Source organism: Salvelinus namaycush, chromosome 19, assembly GCF_016432855.1.
Source record: "Salvelinus namaycush isolate Seneca chromosome 19, SaNama_1.0, whole genome shotgun sequence".
Lineage (NCBI taxonomy): Eukaryota > Metazoa > Chordata > Actinopteri > Salmoniformes > Salmonidae > Salvelinus > Salvelinus namaycush.
The window spans coordinates 39,843,521-39,860,470 of NC_052325.1; the positions used below are offsets into that span (position 1 = coordinate 39,843,521).

The 16,950-nt window shown below is 45.3% G+C and overlaps 1 protein-coding gene across 1 annotated transcript in view; it reads right to left on the bottom strand.

Annotated features, from left to right (window-relative positions):
- Positions 1-16,950, bottom strand: part of LOC120064416 (plakophilin-4-like) — a 131,823-nt gene that overhangs the window by 8,929 nt on the left and 105,944 nt on the right. The window contains exons 11-15 of the mRNA XM_039014987.1: positions 15,026-15,239; positions 5,029-5,212; positions 3,848-3,965; positions 1,505-1,693; positions 161-334 (exon numbers count right to left, since the gene is read on the bottom strand). Coding sequence (XP_038870915.1) covers positions 161-334; positions 1,505-1,693; positions 3,848-3,965; positions 5,029-5,212; positions 15,026-15,239 — 879 coding nt within the window. The remainder of the gene's footprint in view (positions 1-160; positions 335-1,504; positions 1,694-3,847; positions 3,966-5,028; positions 5,213-15,025; positions 15,240-16,950) is intronic.

The following is a 16,950-nucleotide window of genomic DNA, read 5'->3' on the forward strand; positions in this document are numbered from 1 at the left end:
ATTTGTTTCACTGAGGAGAGTTCCCCTTTAAAATGTATTCACTTTACATAGCTAATAGACTATTCATTGTACAGGGGAAAACAACACACAGTAGACTAGTGTTCTCGTCATCTCCTGTCCTGGGTGCTGTGTAGTGTGTACTCCGTAGGTTTCGCCATACCTTCCAGTTCCCAGCAGACAGGTTCTGTAGGGACCCCGCCGAGCCCTCCAGAGTGGCAGGGTTGGAGCTCTCAGCCAGCAGGGTCAGGTAGGGCTTCACCACGGCTGGGTGCCACAACATCTCCGCCCCCTTGGGGGACTTGGAGAAGCCGGGGATGGGGCCCACTCCGTCCCACTGAGAACACATTACAAACACATGGTCATGATTAGAGGTTCTAATTAAGGAATAAGGCCCGAAGAGTATTGGCCATATTCCTCATGGTTTATGGCCAATATACCATGGCTAAGGGCTGTTCGTATGCACAATGCACCGTGGAGTGCCTGGATACAGCCATTAGCCGTGGTATATTGGCCATATACCACAAACCCCTGAGGTGCCTTATTGCTATTATAAACTGGGTACCAACGTAATTAGAGCAGTAAAAATAAATGTTTTGTCATACCCGTGGTACACTGTATATACCACGGCTTTCAGCCAATCAGCATTCAGGGCTCAAACCACCCAGTTCATAATACAATTTTGACTATATATGTATCAAGTGTCTCAGAGTAGGAGTGCTGATCTAGGATCAGTTTAGCATTTTAGATCATAACGAAGATGATTATATGCACAGGCGGGACCTGATCCTAGATCAGCACTCCTACTCTGAGACGCTTTGTGAATACGGGCCATGGTCTTCTCTAGAGCGCTCCTAGAAGAGTTAAAGGCAATATGTCAGTGTGTTATATGTGAAAATGTGATTGTATTATACATTGTATTTTAATGTTTAAGGACTAAAAGAGATGCAAATAAAATAAAAGTAATAGTTCACTCCAAAATCAAAGTTGGCAAATGTTTTCCATTTCTCAGAAGGGAGAAATGAGTCCATGTCCCATCATGCCATCTGTTGCGTAGATCCAGCTATACGGCGCCTCGGTCCCAAATGATTTGAAAAGACAGGCAGGCACCGTCATCTAACTTCGTCATGTCAGACAAAACAGATGTGGGGGGACTTGGACTCTTGCTACTAGACCACTGTTGAGATCTTAAAAAAACGTTTGACAAACATTTGGAATGAACAATCACTTAAGGCCTAGGGAAGTGTCATGTGTTATAATTCCACCACTCAGTGATGAGTTGTTATCCCAGAGCTCAGCTGGAGTGAACATTCCCTTTGAACACCTAGGAAGTGATATTTCCACCCTCAGACTGAAGTTTCGTCCCCAAATGGCACCCATTATAGTGCACTACTTTTGATCAGGACCCATAGGGTGGACGACATAGGGTGCACTACAAGAAGGTGCACTACATAGGGAATAGGGGTGCCATTTGAGATGCAACCCAAGTTGTTATTCTCGAGCTCACCGGCTCTTCCTGGGAACCCTTCTTCTTCTTCCTCTTCCTGCCCCAGCAGCTGGAGTCCACATCCTTACTGGGAGACTCACTTCCCAGCAGGCCGTCCAGCTCCTGGGCTCCCTGCAGCCTCGACGGCGGCATCTCCAGCTCCAGGCGATACGACAGGTTCCTCAGAGTGCAAATACAGTTCTCCACAATCTAGAGAGAGAGCGATGAAGGGAGGAGGGTCATTTACTTGATTTATTGACATCTTCATTGGTTTAATGTTTCTACAGGTTTGATATGTTTCTATACGTTTAATATGTTTCTATAGGTTTAATATGTTTCTACGGGTTTGATATGTTTCTACGGGTTTGATATGTTTCTATAGGTTTGATATGTTTCTATAGGTTTGATATGTTTCTACGGGTTTGATATGTTTCTACGGGTTTGATATGTTTCTACGGGTTTGATATGTTTCTACGGGTTTGATATGTTTCTACGGGTTTGATAGGTTTCTACAGGTTTCTATAGGTTTAATATGTTTCTATAGGTTTCTATAGGTTCCTATAGGTTTGATATGTTTCTATAGGTTTAATATGTTTCTACAGGTTTGATATGTTTCTATAGGTTTAATATGTTTCTATGGGTTTAATATGTTTCTACAGGTTTAATATGTTTCTATAGGTTTGATATGTTTCTACAGGTTTAATATGTTTCTATAGGTTTGATAGGTTTCTACAGGTTTCTATAGGTTTGATATGTTTCTATGGGTTTAATATGTTTCTATGGGTTTAATATGTTTCTATAGGTTTGATATGTTTCTACAGGTTTGATATGTTTCTACAGGTTTAATATGTTTCTATAGGTTTGATATGTTTCTATGGGTTTAATATGTTTCTATAGGTTTGATATGTTTCTATGGGTTTAATATGTTTCTACAGGTTTAATATGTTTCTATAGGTTTGATAGGTTTCTATAGGTTTAATATGTTTCTACAGGTTTGATATGTTTCTATAGGTTTGATATGTTTCTACAGGTTTGATATGTTTCTATGGGTTTAATATGTTTCTACAGGTTTGATATGTTTCTATAGGTTTGATAGGTTTCTATAGGTTTAATATGTTTCTACAGGTTTGATATGTTTCTATAGGTTTGATAGGTTTCTATAGGTTTAATATGTTTCTACAGGTTTGATATGTTTCTACAGGTTTGATATGTTTCTACAGGTTTGATAGGTTTCTATAGGTTTGATAGGTTTCTATAGGTTTAATATGTTTCTACAGGTTTGATATGTTTCTACAGGTTTGATATGTTTCTACAGGTTTAATAGGTTTCTACAGGTTTGATATGTTTCTACAGGTTTGATATGTTTCTACAGGTTTGATATGTTTCTACAGGTTTAATATGTTTCTACAGGTTTGATAGGTTTCTATAGGTTTGATAGGTTTCTATGGGTTTAATATGTTTCTATAGGTTTAATATGTTTCTACAGGTTTGATATGTTTCTACAGGTTTAATATGTTTCTATAGGTTTGATAGGTTTCTATAGGTTTGATAGGTTTCTATGGGTTTAATATGTTTCTATAGGTTTGATATGTTTCTATAGGTCTGAGAGAGAGAAAGAGAGATAGATAGAGGGTTGGTGAGAGAGAGAGAGACAGAGAGAGTGTGTGAGAGAGAGAGAGATCTCAATAGGTACACTATACATTCTAAGAGGTTTGCCCCAGTGAAATAGTGCTCAATAAGCTGGACAGCCTCTGTGTGTTGGTGTGGAGACATCCCAGGCCTGCTGTAGCTGTAGTAATGAATTAGGTATGGGACCCATGGTGTTAGAACAGAATAAAATGTCTCCACTTAGAAACAGAGATCTGGGTTTAACAAATGGGTTTAATTCCTTACTGTTTGATGCCCACTACTGGGATATGAGCATAGCAATAAATACACTGGATGTATCCCAAATAGCACCCTATTCCCTTTATAGTGCACTTTTCTTGACCCGGGCCCATAAACGCACTGGTCAAAAGTAGTGCGCTATATAGGACAGGCCAAATTTATAGGGGAGATACTCAACCGTAACAGCTGGCTAAGGGACCAGTGATGAAGTCCATAAACGTTTAAGTGGACGCTATTAACATTACAGACCTATGGGCTGATAGAAGGCCTTCCCAGTCAAGTAACTGAGCTGTGCAAGTCAATGTGAGCGAGAAATGATCTATTCAATTCAAAACTGGTAGGGTAGGATTTCTCCTTCTCCCCTACAGCTGCCTGCCATCGTGTGACAACATGTTATCTAGTCGACACTGTGTGTGTTTGCGCGCACGTGTGTGTGTGTGTGCGTGCATGTAGGTGTGCGTGTGTTTGTGCACAGACCTTGCTGTCGAAGTCCGAGGTGTTGACACAGGCCTTGATGACGTAGAGTAAAGAGTCCACCAGTCCTTCACAGGAGCGCATCTGTTTTCTAGCCTCCTCCCCCGCCGAGCTCAGGTTCCTTTAAAAACAACACACACCAGTCAGGATATAGGCCCCTACAGCACACACACACAATCACACACAAAGACGGCCCAGCAACATAAACAGCCACTTTCTTTTTTTAAAGGCCTTGTCCCAAATTCTACCCTATTCCCTACCCAGTGCACTACTTTCAACCAGGGCCCATAAGGCTCGGTTTAAGGTAGTGCACTATAAAGGGAATAGGGTAGTATTTGCGACATAGACAAACTGTGTGTGTTTGTTCCCCTAGCGCGACTCTGGTGTGTGTTGTGGGGGTTTTACTTGCGCCGTCTCATACATAATGGATGAGGCTCTCTGGTCGGCCTGGGTGATGCCGTTATGAGTGCTTTGGAGAGGGAAATGAGAGCCTAACTGAGCGCGCTCAGAGGCACAGCTCCTTTTGCTGTCACCAATTAGAGAACAAACTCCAGCATTCACTGACTGGCATCCGTCCCTAACGGCAACCTCTTCCCTATTTCGTGCAGGACTTTCGACTAGGGCCCATATGGTACTGGCCAAAAGTAGTTTACGAAATAGTGAATAGGTTGCCATTTGGGACGCATTCACTGCCTTCAAAGGAAGGGCCCTGGGAGAGTGGCTGGAGAGCCAGAATACCCTTCCCTATGGCTGGGGAGTTTTTTACCCTCTACACTGTCTGACTGTGTAACCACAACGGACTGACTCATTTAACCTAAATCCAATGACAGGTTGACAGTTTTGGTTGACTTCACGTTAAGTGACAACTCAACCAAATGTAAATCAAAACTAGACGTTGAACTGACGTCAGTGCCCAGTGGGACTTTATTGTATCTGTAAACACACGGTACACAGACTTTCTGTCACTGTGTATTTTTTAAAATTAATAATGCCATAGATGACCTGTTTACAATGCATTATTTGTAAGTTCCCATGGGCAGGTTCGTCTCATTCCCTAGTCATGACTCGTGTTTGTAATATTATTTACAGAACAGCTGGAAGGCTATGTTCAAATATGAACCTGGCTGCAGGAGCTTGAAACATCCAGAAGGGGGTGGTATCATCATACACAAAATGTCCGTTACCTCATACAGCCACTGGTGTTCCTCAGGACCAGAGACGAGTGGAACTTGAGTTTGTGGTCCTCGTCGAATGTCGAGCTGCTCCACCCGGAATGGGGTATGATCACAGTGTTGGTCAGAGTAGTTAAGGCATCCCGAATGATTGTCATCTTGACGGAGTCACAGGAGGAGAGGTTCCACAGCACCCCTGCAGAGAAGACGGAGGAACGGGAGGGGGGGGACATGTTAGAGAGAGAGACAGGGCCACAAACTCCTGGTTGTGTCAGCTGTCATGTGCAGTTAGGCTAGCCCCACAGAGCTGCCGAGGACCAGGGCTTTTTTTATAGCTCAGCACACACACACACACACAGAGAAGAGACGAGAGGACCAAAGGAAAAATAATAGCCCTCGTCACAAATGAAACCCATCCTCCAGCTGTGAGACGTCGGGCATCTGGATCAAATAGAACCTTAGAAGCATTACATATCCTGCAGGCAACTGAGGAAGACTTTTCACTCGAAATGAACACAAACAGCATATGGCACCGGCTCAGCGGTTTAAAACGTATCGTATGAATAATGTCTTCCCGATATCATGTCATCATTTTATTCATTTGAAATGCATGTATGTTAACCAGTGATAATTCTAGTATAAAGTATTTGATGCTTCATCTGCTCCAGATGACCCAGTGTGGAGCCTGTTCTTTATATCAGATGGCTATGACTGGCAGCAGAAAGCACAGGCTGATTTCTGCAGGGCGTCACTAACCTTGGACAGGGCTGCAGCTCAGCTCCTATCTAACCACAGGCAGCGAGCGAGACGTAGAATGGGACCCTGTTCCCTATGTAGTGCGATACTTTTGAACGGAGCCCTATGGCACCTTATTCCCTATGTAGTGCACTACTGCTGACCAGATCCCTATGGGACCCCTATGGGCCCTGGACAAAAGTAGTGCACTATATAGGGAATAGGGTGCCATTTGGGATGCTTGTATAGCTGCTATCTCCTGCTGCGGGCAGAGCAATAGAGAATTATCTACACCCCGCTGACTGGCGGATCTCTTTGGTTGTGTGTGAGGATAGGCAAACATGAAATTCTACACATTTTGCCATGGCTTATCCCGTGTCCTTATGCTATCTGAGTGACTCAAACATTATAGCGAAATCAATAGGGGCCCCATGCCATGACATTTTGGGGAATTGTAGATTCTCGCTGACCGTGTAGTTTTTATTTTGCCGATTGTTGGTTCTCAAAGATGATCTTATTTAACAATATATAGCTCCATTATATTTTAGACATGCTTTATCTCTGGTTTTAGTCGTTTAAGTTTACACTGAAAACTTTTTACCATCCTGAAATCATTTATTTTGGAGTGGCGGCAACGGTTTAGCAGCGGCGGCCCGCCTCTGCTAAATTAATATAGGGGAAACACTGGTGTGTGTATGGGGTTGCTGTGTGTGTGCGTGTGTGTACAAGTAATCCTCGTGGTTTCCTTGAGCTCTCGCATTTCCACCACAGTGTGTGTACCCTGTGTTTCCTAGACACTGGTCTCTCTTATCTTCTCTCCAATGAAACCAGTGGAGATCATCGCGCCCATTACTATAGCCCAAGGGCACAATATAAAGAGGATGCCAGCAAGGCATTATAGAGACAGATCTGTCTGTGGCCCAAATAGTGTCTGTTCCTTCCCTATCTTTGAGTTACCCTGTTAACCCATGAAAGCATCTCTCTCCACGGCTAACACTCAGCCGATGAAGCCTCTTATCTGCTTCTGCCAGGACCATGTCGGGCTGCATACCGACGCTATAACATCACCTCTGCTATAACGTGTATGCTCAGGCCCTGGGATTCATTTCAATAAAACCTCCCCGCGGTGATTGAGCGCCTTTCTCTACTAGCTTAGCCTATAGCCTAGTTTGTCTTTCTCCGATGGCTGTTTAGTGAATTCCCTCAGACAGAGGGCCTTGTAATGTAGAGATAACACAAACACACACGCAGCGCTGTTCTAGCACTTCAGGCAAATTGAAATGTCCCAGGTCTGTCCCAGTAGCCATCCTAGTTCCTCCTCATCGGCCCCGAAGCTCTATTTGAACAAGCCGCTAACCGGCCAGCTTTTAAACTGGCCCTGTGGAAGCCGCCTGGCCGCCGCAGTCTTGGGATAAATCGGGCAGCTGAGCCCAGTGAGGTGTGACTGACAGGGGTAAACACCCATGTGTCACATTCTGACAGTCAGAGGGAACAGCCTGTGTGAATGAGGCTTGATCTCTCAGATCTTGGCTTAGTCCTATACACGCTACTGTCTGTGTGTGTTTGTTTATGTGTGTGTGTGTGGCTAGGTGCGGGAACAATAGCCCCAATGTAAACGAATGTCCAAGCTGGAGAGGAAATACGCTGTGACACGGGAGCCATTCATCCTTCTTCGAATCAATCCTCGAAAGACAAAATCATTTGACTGTGGCCTAGATTTATAAAGTTAGGGAGTGTGTGTGTGTGTAAGAGAGAGAGAGTGATGGGGAGGGTAGTGTGTGGCTCTCTCTCATTGCTTGGAAAGCAGTGACCTGGCTAAAGGGCTCCATTCCGCCCCATAATGAAATCTCCACTGAGCTTATTATTCAGTTACAGTCTGCGTGATTTAAGTGTTGAAGCCAGGACAGCCCTTACAGTACCGAGCTAGTGTGGGTCAGGTGTTTAGCCGCTTCTGATTGGCCAGAGTAAGGGTGTGGTCGGGTATGAACAGGCTCTGATTGGGTAGATGAATGGGCATAGGCCAGGCATCAGTTGGCTCTGAGAGTTTACATGCTCTTTGCTATACAGCTGTGATGAGCATGTAGATCCATTGCGATACTAGACCCAAATAACACCCTATTCCCTATGTAGTGCACTACTTTTGACCAGAGGCCATATGAAATAGGGTGCCACTGCCATTCGGGGACGCAGCCCTGGACAGTCGTGTGTCCGCTCAAAGCCGAAGGCTTGCTCCGACATGCATTATTAAAAAATCAAGACTAGCTTTGACACTGTTATTCGACCCTGGGCCAGTGGGGGGCAGAGCGGAAAGCTGTGTGTAGACTAGCGTTTAGTAGAAAATCGTTTTTGTTTTCCCCCAGTCTGTAGGGTGTGGCTGACTACAGTATAACTGTGTGCCTGAAGTCTGAATGCAGAGCGGCTGCAGGGTGAGCAAGATGACAATCTGTACTCTGCCCTACATCTGAGGAAATGGAGGCTTTGCAGCAGCTCCAGTGTGTCTCGCTTGATGAGCTCTGTTCAATTTCAAAGGAACGCTGATTAGAGATGAGCGCCGTCGGGCTGATTTCCCTACAGCTGTCTGGAAAAACACTCAACACAAGGCCCAAGGTTAGCCCTGTACCTGCTTTGCCATCTAAACATAGACACTTCTATTTAAGGGAAGCTACATAGGGACACAGGAGCAATGATCCCACACACACACACAAACTAATGTGATTTTGTTCCTTCCCTGGTTGTGTCGGTTGGTCGTTGGTCCTTCCCTGGTTGGTCGGTAGTTGTGACAGTGGGTCACATGCGGACAGACAGTGCTTTGTAGGACAGGGCCCCTGTGTGCTGCTCGGAGCAACAAGGTCGGGCAAGGGCCAGGCTGTGTGTGTGTGTGCCAGCGTGTGTGTGTGTACAGATGCTGCTCCCACCGTAGGCGCCAGGTGACACCTGTACTGCCACTGGGGTGACAACAGCCAGGGGAGGGCTGGCACTTTGATCTCAGAAGCCTTGTGAGGACAGGCCATAACCAAAACAGCTGCTGTGGGAGCCATGTCCCCACAACATGAACCCCTGACCTGATTAGAAAAGAGAAGAGAGGTGGCGGCTCCATTAGTAGCTCACATGGAGCATGGCTGATGATCCACTGGAATAATAACAGAATAAGGGGCCATTGACACACAGGGGAACAAACATTTCCTGCTCAGAGATGGGCACACTGAGTACCCTATAACCGTCTCAAACAACATCTCCATCCCAAATGGCACTGGGCAATGGAGCCGGCTGCCGTCTCCTAATCAATTGTGCTAGTGTGTGTGTTTTTTCGCATTATTTGTAACTTATTTTGTACATAATGTTTCTGCCACCGTCTCTTATGACCGAAAATAGCTTCTAGATATCAGGACAGCGATTACTCACCTCGTACTGGATGAAGATTTTTTCTTTAACGAGTCGGACGCAAAGGATTTATTTCAAACACTCGACAAGGCCCTCATCCCAATCATTCGGTGGAGAAAGAGACAGAGATATCGGGGACATAGGTCGGGGTGCCTTGTAAGGCTCTGACGGCGATTGGGAAATCTGCCTTTACCATCAGTCCTATTAGCCAACGTACAATCATTGGATAACAAAATAGACGAACTACGATCACGTATATCCTACCAACGGACATTAAAAACTGTAATATCTTATGTTTCACCGAGTCGTGGCTGAACAACGACATGAAAAACATACAGCTGGTAGGTTTAACGCTGCATCGGCAAAATAGAACAGCCGCCTTCGGTAAGACAAGGGGCGGCGGTCTGTGTATATTTGTAAACACCAGCTGTTGCACAAAATCTAATCGTAAGGAAGTCTTGAGTCTTGCTCGCCTGAGGTGATGATAAGCTTATCTCATGATAAGCTGTAGACCACACTATTTACAAAGAGAGTTTTCATCTGTATTCTTCGTAGCTGTCTATTTACCACCACAAACCGATGCTGGCACTAAGACCGTACACAATGAGCTGTATACGGCCATAAGTAAACAGGAAAACGCTCATCTAGGAGGCGGCACTCCTAGTGGCCGGGGACTTTAATGCAGGGAAACTTAAACCCGTTTTACCAAATTTCTACCAGCATGTTAAATGTGCAACCAGAGGGAAAACAACTCCAGATCACCTTTACTCCTCACACAGAGACGTGTACAAAGCTCTCCCTCGCCCTCTACTTGGCAAATCTGACCATAATTATATCCTTCTGATTCCTGTTTACAAGCAAAAACTAAAGCAGGAAGCACCAGTGACTTGGTCAATAAAGAAGTGGTCAGATGATGCAGATGCTAAGCTACAGGACTGTTTTAATAGCACAGACTGTAATATGTTCTGGGATTCTTCCGATGGCATTGAGGAGTACACCACATCAGTCACTGGCTTCATCAGTAAGTGCATCGATGACATCATCCCTACAGTGACTGTACGTAAATACCTCAACCAGAAGCCATGGATTACAGGCAACATTCGCACTGAGCTAAAGGGTAGAGCTGCCGCTTTCAAGGAGCGGGACTCTAACCCGGAAGCTTATAAGAAATCCCGCTACGCCCTCCGACAAACCATCAAACAGGCAAAGCGTCAACACAGGACTACTATTGAAATGTACTACACCGGCTCCGACGCTCGTCGGATGTGGCAGAGCTTGCAAACTATTACAGACTACAAAGGGAAGCACAGCCACGAGCTACCCAGTGACTTGAGCCTACCAGACAAGCTAAATTACTTCAATGCTCGCTTTGAGGCAAGCAACGCTGAAGCATGCATGAGAGCATTAGCGGTTCCGGACGACTGTGTGATCACGCATGAGCATGAGCTGACCAACTAGCAAGTGTCTTCATTGACATTATCAACCTGTCCCTGACTGAGTCTGTAACCAACATGTTTTAAGCAGACCACCATAATCCCTGTGCCCAAGAACACTAAGGTAACCTGCCTAAATGACTACCAACCCATAGCACTCACGTCTGTAGCCATGAAGTGCTTTGAAAGGCTGGTCATGGCCCACATCAACACAATTATCCCAGAAACCCTACACCCACTCCAATTTGCATACCGCTCCAACAGATCCACAGATGATGCAATCTCTATTGCACTCAACACTGGCCTTTCCCACCTGGACAAAAGGAACAGCTATGTGAGAATGCTATTTATTGACTAGAGCTCAACGTTCAACACCATAGTGCCCTCAAAGCTCATCACTAAGCTATGGACCCTGGGACTAAACACCTCCCTCTGCAACTGGATGCTGGACTTCCTGACTGGCCGCCCCCAGGTGGTAAGGGTAGGTAACAACACATCTGCCACACTGATCCTCAACACGGGAGTCCCTCAGGGGTGCGTGCTCAGTACCCTCATGTACTCCCTGTTAATGCATGACTACATGGCCAGGCACGACTCCAGCACCATCATTAAAGTTTGCTGATGACACAACGGGGGTAGGCCTGATCACCGACAATGATAAGACAGCCTATAGGGAGGAGGTCAGAGACCTGGCCGTGTGGTGCCAGGATAACAACCTCTCCCTCAACGTGACCAAGACAAATGAGATGATCGTGGACTACAGGAAAAGGAGGACCGAGCACGCCCCCATTCACATCGACGAGCTGTAGTGGAGCAGGTTGAGAGCTTCAAGTACCTTGGTGCCCACATCACCAACACACTATCATGGTCCAAACACACCAAGACAGTCATGAAGAGGGCACGACAAAGCCTATTCCCCCTCAGGAGACTGAAAAGATTTGGCATGGGTCCTCAGATCTTCAAAACGTTCTACAGCTGCACCATCGAGAGCATCCTGACTGGTTGTATCACTGCCTGATATGGCAACTGCCCGGCCTCCGACCGCAAGGCACTACAGAGGGTAGTGCGTACGGCCCAGTACATCACTGGGGCCAAGCTTCCTGCCACTCAGGACCTCTATACCGGTGTCAGAGGAAGGCTCTACAAATTGCCAAAGACTCAAGCCACCCTAGTCATAGACTGTTCTCTCTGCTACCGCACGGCAAGCGGTACCGGAGCTCCAAGTCTAGGTCCAAAAGACTTAACAGCTTCTAGCCCCAAGCCATAAGACTCCTGAACAGCTAATCAAATGGCTACCCAGACTATTTGCACCCCCCCTCTCTTTTACGCTGCTGCTACTGTCTGTTTATTATCTATGCATAGTCACTTTAATTCTCCCTACATGTACATATTACCTAAATTACCTCGACTAACCTGTGTCCCCGCACATTGACTCTGTACCGGTACCCCCTGTATATAGCCTCGCTACTGTTATTTTACTTCTGCTCTTTAATTATTACATTTGAATTTTTTGACTTATCTATTTTTTACTTAACACTTTTCTTAAAACGACCTTGTTGGTTAAGGGCTTGTAAGTAAGCATTTCACTGTAAGGTCTACTACACCTGTTGTATTCGGCGCATGTGACAAATTAATTTGATTTGATTCCCTACACAGTGTAGTACTTCTTACCAGAGCTCTGGGTGCCATTTGAGACACAGACATACAGGACATGTCACTTAAAAAACAAGGTTAAATTACAACGCCAACCGTGCTTCCAAGGGAAGAAATATGTCGGAGGGTAATTGGAGAGTAAGTCGTGTCGGTTCCAATTAGCCCATTGGCTTTGGCCAGTAGGAAGAGAACTGAAAACTCCTCCTGTGGATTATACTGATTGGTTGTGATTATCCAGAGGTGACGCTGTGATCGATGACCTTCTCTAATGCTAAGCATTCTGGGTCTTCAACTGCCAATTAACCATGCTGCCGAGGTTTTACAACACACGCAGTCGTAAAGAGTGCTCACGACAGGTCAAAGCAATTTAGTCCAAGATTTGTGTGACACACATCTGCCTCGAACTGGCCTCTCTTTTGAATGACAACGGAAAAGACTGGCTAGAAGTGCCAGTGGTTCCATCCCCCATAATCCATTCTGTTATGGGCTGCATGTGGTTCTGATGGGTTAGTTCTGTAATTCGCCCTATCAGTGCTTAGGAGACTCTAAGAAGAACCGGCTCTTCCTTTTCCTTGGAGAAGAACGAAACAAACACCAACTTGATTGACACATGAGACCAATGCTCCCTCCTTGGGACAGCCACACAGAAGATATATCAGCCCGCACAGAGAAGCACGAGATTGAACTTCCCGCAACTTTCTAGAGTTTTCCTCCTTAGTTAACACTATCAATGTTTCCCTTCACTGTGGGGAATTGGGATCGAATCAACGCAATATTAGCCACTTTCAACGCAACATACCGAAACAAAACGAACTATGCAAGAGATTTTGTTGTAGGCAGAATACATCGGAGTAGGATTCTATTGCTTTGCCACGTACATACGTACATACGACTCAGCCTTACTCTACACAGCATGAGTAGATGTGAGTAGATTGTTTTCAGATCAAAGTGAGAGCTGCATGTAGCCACGTGTGCACATTTTGTTCATATCCTTTGCTAGTTAGTGAGTTATTAGCTCAGTTATAGATCATTTGTAGTCAGCAATAGGGGAGGGATTGCTTCCTACAAGAGCACAAATTGTGTACATTTCTAGACATCTTCGAAAAGTCAGTCAGGAAAATAGCTTTTTATGTCTTAAAGGGGCAGTGTTGTATTTTGAGACAGGCTTGAATAAGCTAAGTAGCCAATAGGCAGAGGGCAGCATCATTTGTCTGATTCTCTGTAATAATGGTATGGGAATAATAATGCATTGTATTTTGTAAAGTAGCTTCTTGCATCAAACAACACAACAACATTTTCAGTCATAGAACAGCTATTTCCATGTTAAAATGTTACGGGATGCATTTTCTCCATTGTTTTTGATGGTAGCCCACTCTGGTAGGCCTACATTATGGTCAAATAGCCACAGTAGCCTACTTGACCACTGTTAAAATGAACTTAAAGCGGGTACAGCCTCAGTGTTCACAGTCAACGCGCGCCGGAGGTTGCACAGAATCTTCACAATGTTCAACTTCGCGCTCAGCAAACAGGAAATTTGCTCAGTGCGGGATTTTGTTGTGGAGGGAACATCGCATGAGACTCAAGCCATATCTCCACTTCACTTCCACAATGTATTGCTACAGAAAGGAGCAAATGGACGTTGCATTTTGCTGGCGCTCCCCGTGTATTGGTAGCCTGAAGGACCCATTACACTGTAACCTGAGCTATGGCGAGAGACCGAGTAGAGCAGGAGCTGAGCTGTATACAAACAGCTGATTCAGCCACCTGGGAGCCAAACATCTTGGCTTGCTTATTTCTGTAATACTCCTCCTTGATCCTAAACAACTTGGATTTATACCCTGTTTGCAGAGCTCCTGCCACGCGGGGGAAACTGCACCGTGTGCACTGGGAAACGAGTGTCCGCTCAAACGGCAAGGTCGGTTTGTGATCGAACAACTAGCAGCAACTGAATCTCTGATCTCCCCATCCCAAGGCCCCTGTTCAAGGCATAAAAAAAAAACATCTGACGTTTTAAAACGGCGAACGGAAAAATGAGTGTTCTCATTGGAAAGTTCAGGCAGTACCCTCCTCCGTTTCTAGAGCGCCATCGCCCATTTCGTGTCTACCGAACACGACCCAGGGGAGGCTAGCGAGGGACTACGCTCCCCTGCTATAGAACGACAGCGACTAGCGACCAGACTAGCATGCACAGAGGCTTTTCCCTTCATAGTGCACTACTTGTCACCAGGGCCGGTCAGCAGTAGTGCTCTATATAGGGAACAGGGTGCCAGACGGGACACAGCCAGTAACTCATGCCAATTGACTGGTGAAGGGGAGGACGGGCAGGCAGGCAGGCGAGAAGGTGAATAATTGAACAGCTCTACTTTAGGTTGTGTAGTAATGTTCCTGTCTCACAAAAACCCTGGAGTGGATCTACAGTGGATCTGATTCATGCAAGCGTCACTGAATAATGAATGAGTGGAACAACATGGAACTGTGGAAATGTGACCTTTGTGAATACGCCAGATGGCAGAGAGCGAGAGAATAGCACACAGAGCTGTGGTGTGGAAAGGCCCGGTCCGCGGGGGTTCAGAGTTAAAGAGGCCATTTGAAAGGAACACAGCTTTCTCACCCAGAGAGGCAGAGAGACACACACACATACGCAAGCGCACGTGAGCACATACCCAATTCACTATGCATGCACGCAAGCTCATACACACGTGCACGCACACAGACATACTTGGTGTGAATTCACCACGCACATACAAGCGCAAACACGCACGCACACACACACACACACACACACACACACACACACTCTCCCTTACCCGTGACCAGCTCCCTCACTTCAGCGTCCACAGTCTTCCTCAGCAGTCTGAGCAGAGCGGGGACGCCACCTGCGTTTCTCACGGCCACCTTGTTGTCGTCCGTGGCTTTCCCGTAGACCAGGTTCCTCAGAGCACCACAGGCGTTCCTCTGGACCTCTAGGGTTTTGTGATCTAGTAGGTCCACCAAGTGCTTGATGCCCCCTAGACGGCACACCTGCAGAGGTGGGATTATGCAGTGTCATTAAGAATGCCCTGAACACAAACGGATTGGCTTCCACAGCAAACAGGGGGAATATTCTAAGGTGGATGGATATTATAAGGTAAGATGATGGTCTCCATTACACAATCTAGGCTTTGCATTTATTGATGTAGCTAAGCCGGGATGCGGAGAGAATAGCTTTCTTCATACCAGATGAAGGAAATATGGAAAATGTCATGCAAATCTTTAGTGTTCACATAGAATGCCTAAACTATAGGGTGAATACGAGGTCTGAAACTCATAGTGCAAGTACTGCAGTAACTTAAAGAGATGAAGTCAACAACGGCATTCTCATGCATCTTTCGACGTATGAATAGATTTCAACGTGTTGACTTTCTGCACCTGGGGGAAAGAGGAAAATAAAACACATCTGCAGAGCTGACAGTTGCCTCTTATCAAAACCTAGAAAAGACTCAATGTTCTTTCCTTGAAATACTTGAAATGGGTGTCTTCGTAATGTATGAGTGTGTGACCGAGAGAGAGAGAGAGTGAGAGTGAGACAGACACACACAGAAAGAGATAGTGTGTGTGTGTGTGTGCGTGTTTGTCTTAATAAAAATAAAAAAGTAATTATTCATTGTGTGTGCGCGTGCGTGCGTGTGTGTGGCTCTGTGCTTTTGGTTTTACTATCCTTCTTGGGACCAATAGTCGAGCCCCGGCCTGTTCCCCCCGCTACCATCTCGAAGGCGGAGACAGGTGCATCAAAGCTGGGACCGAGAGACTGATAAACAGCTTCTACCTCCCGGCCATCTGACTGATGAAGAGGCACCACTAGGCACCCTCCACCCGGCACCCTGCCCTAAACCTCAGACACTGTCATTAGCCAGCTACCACACGATACTCAACCCTGCACCTTAGAGACTGCTGCCTTATGTACATAGTCATGGAACACTGGTCACTTTAATCATGTTTACACACTGTTTTACCCACTTCCTATGTATATACTCTATTCTAGTCATGGCTCATCCTATATGACTACTGCTGTACACACCTTTTCTATTTACATACATATACTGTATATTTCCTGCAATTGTATCCATTTTGCTATGGGGTTTTGTAGTGTATTCATATACTGGATTCTCGGCAAAGCTCATGCTAATATATCTACTACTGTACATTGAACTTCAGTTACACTGTTTATACACTCCGCCACATATGTATTCATATACTGGATTCTCGGCAAAGCTCATGCTAATATATCTACTGCTGTACTTATCATTCCTAGTATGTCTAGTGTAAATTCATCTGGTGTAGATACATATAGACTGCATTTGGATCACTGTTGCAGTGCTATTTGGGTTGTTAAAATTGGATTCGTTTAGACATTTCTTGATTTCCTGTAGTTCTTTCTGCTTTTTTATTTGTATTGATTATTTGTGTACCTGTTTGACATTTTCCTGCATTGTTAGGAGCTAGTAACATACTGTAAGCGTTAGTAACATACTGTAAGAGTTAGTAACATCCTGTAAGCGTTAGTAACATACTGTAAGCGTTAGTAACATCCTGTAAGCGTTAGTAACATCCTGTAAGCGTTAGTAACATACTGTAAGCGTTAGTAACATACTGTAAGAGTTAATAACATCCTGTAAGCGTTAGTAACATCCTGTAAGCGTTAGTAACATCCTGTAAGCGTTAGTAACATCCTGTAAGCGTTAGTAACATACTG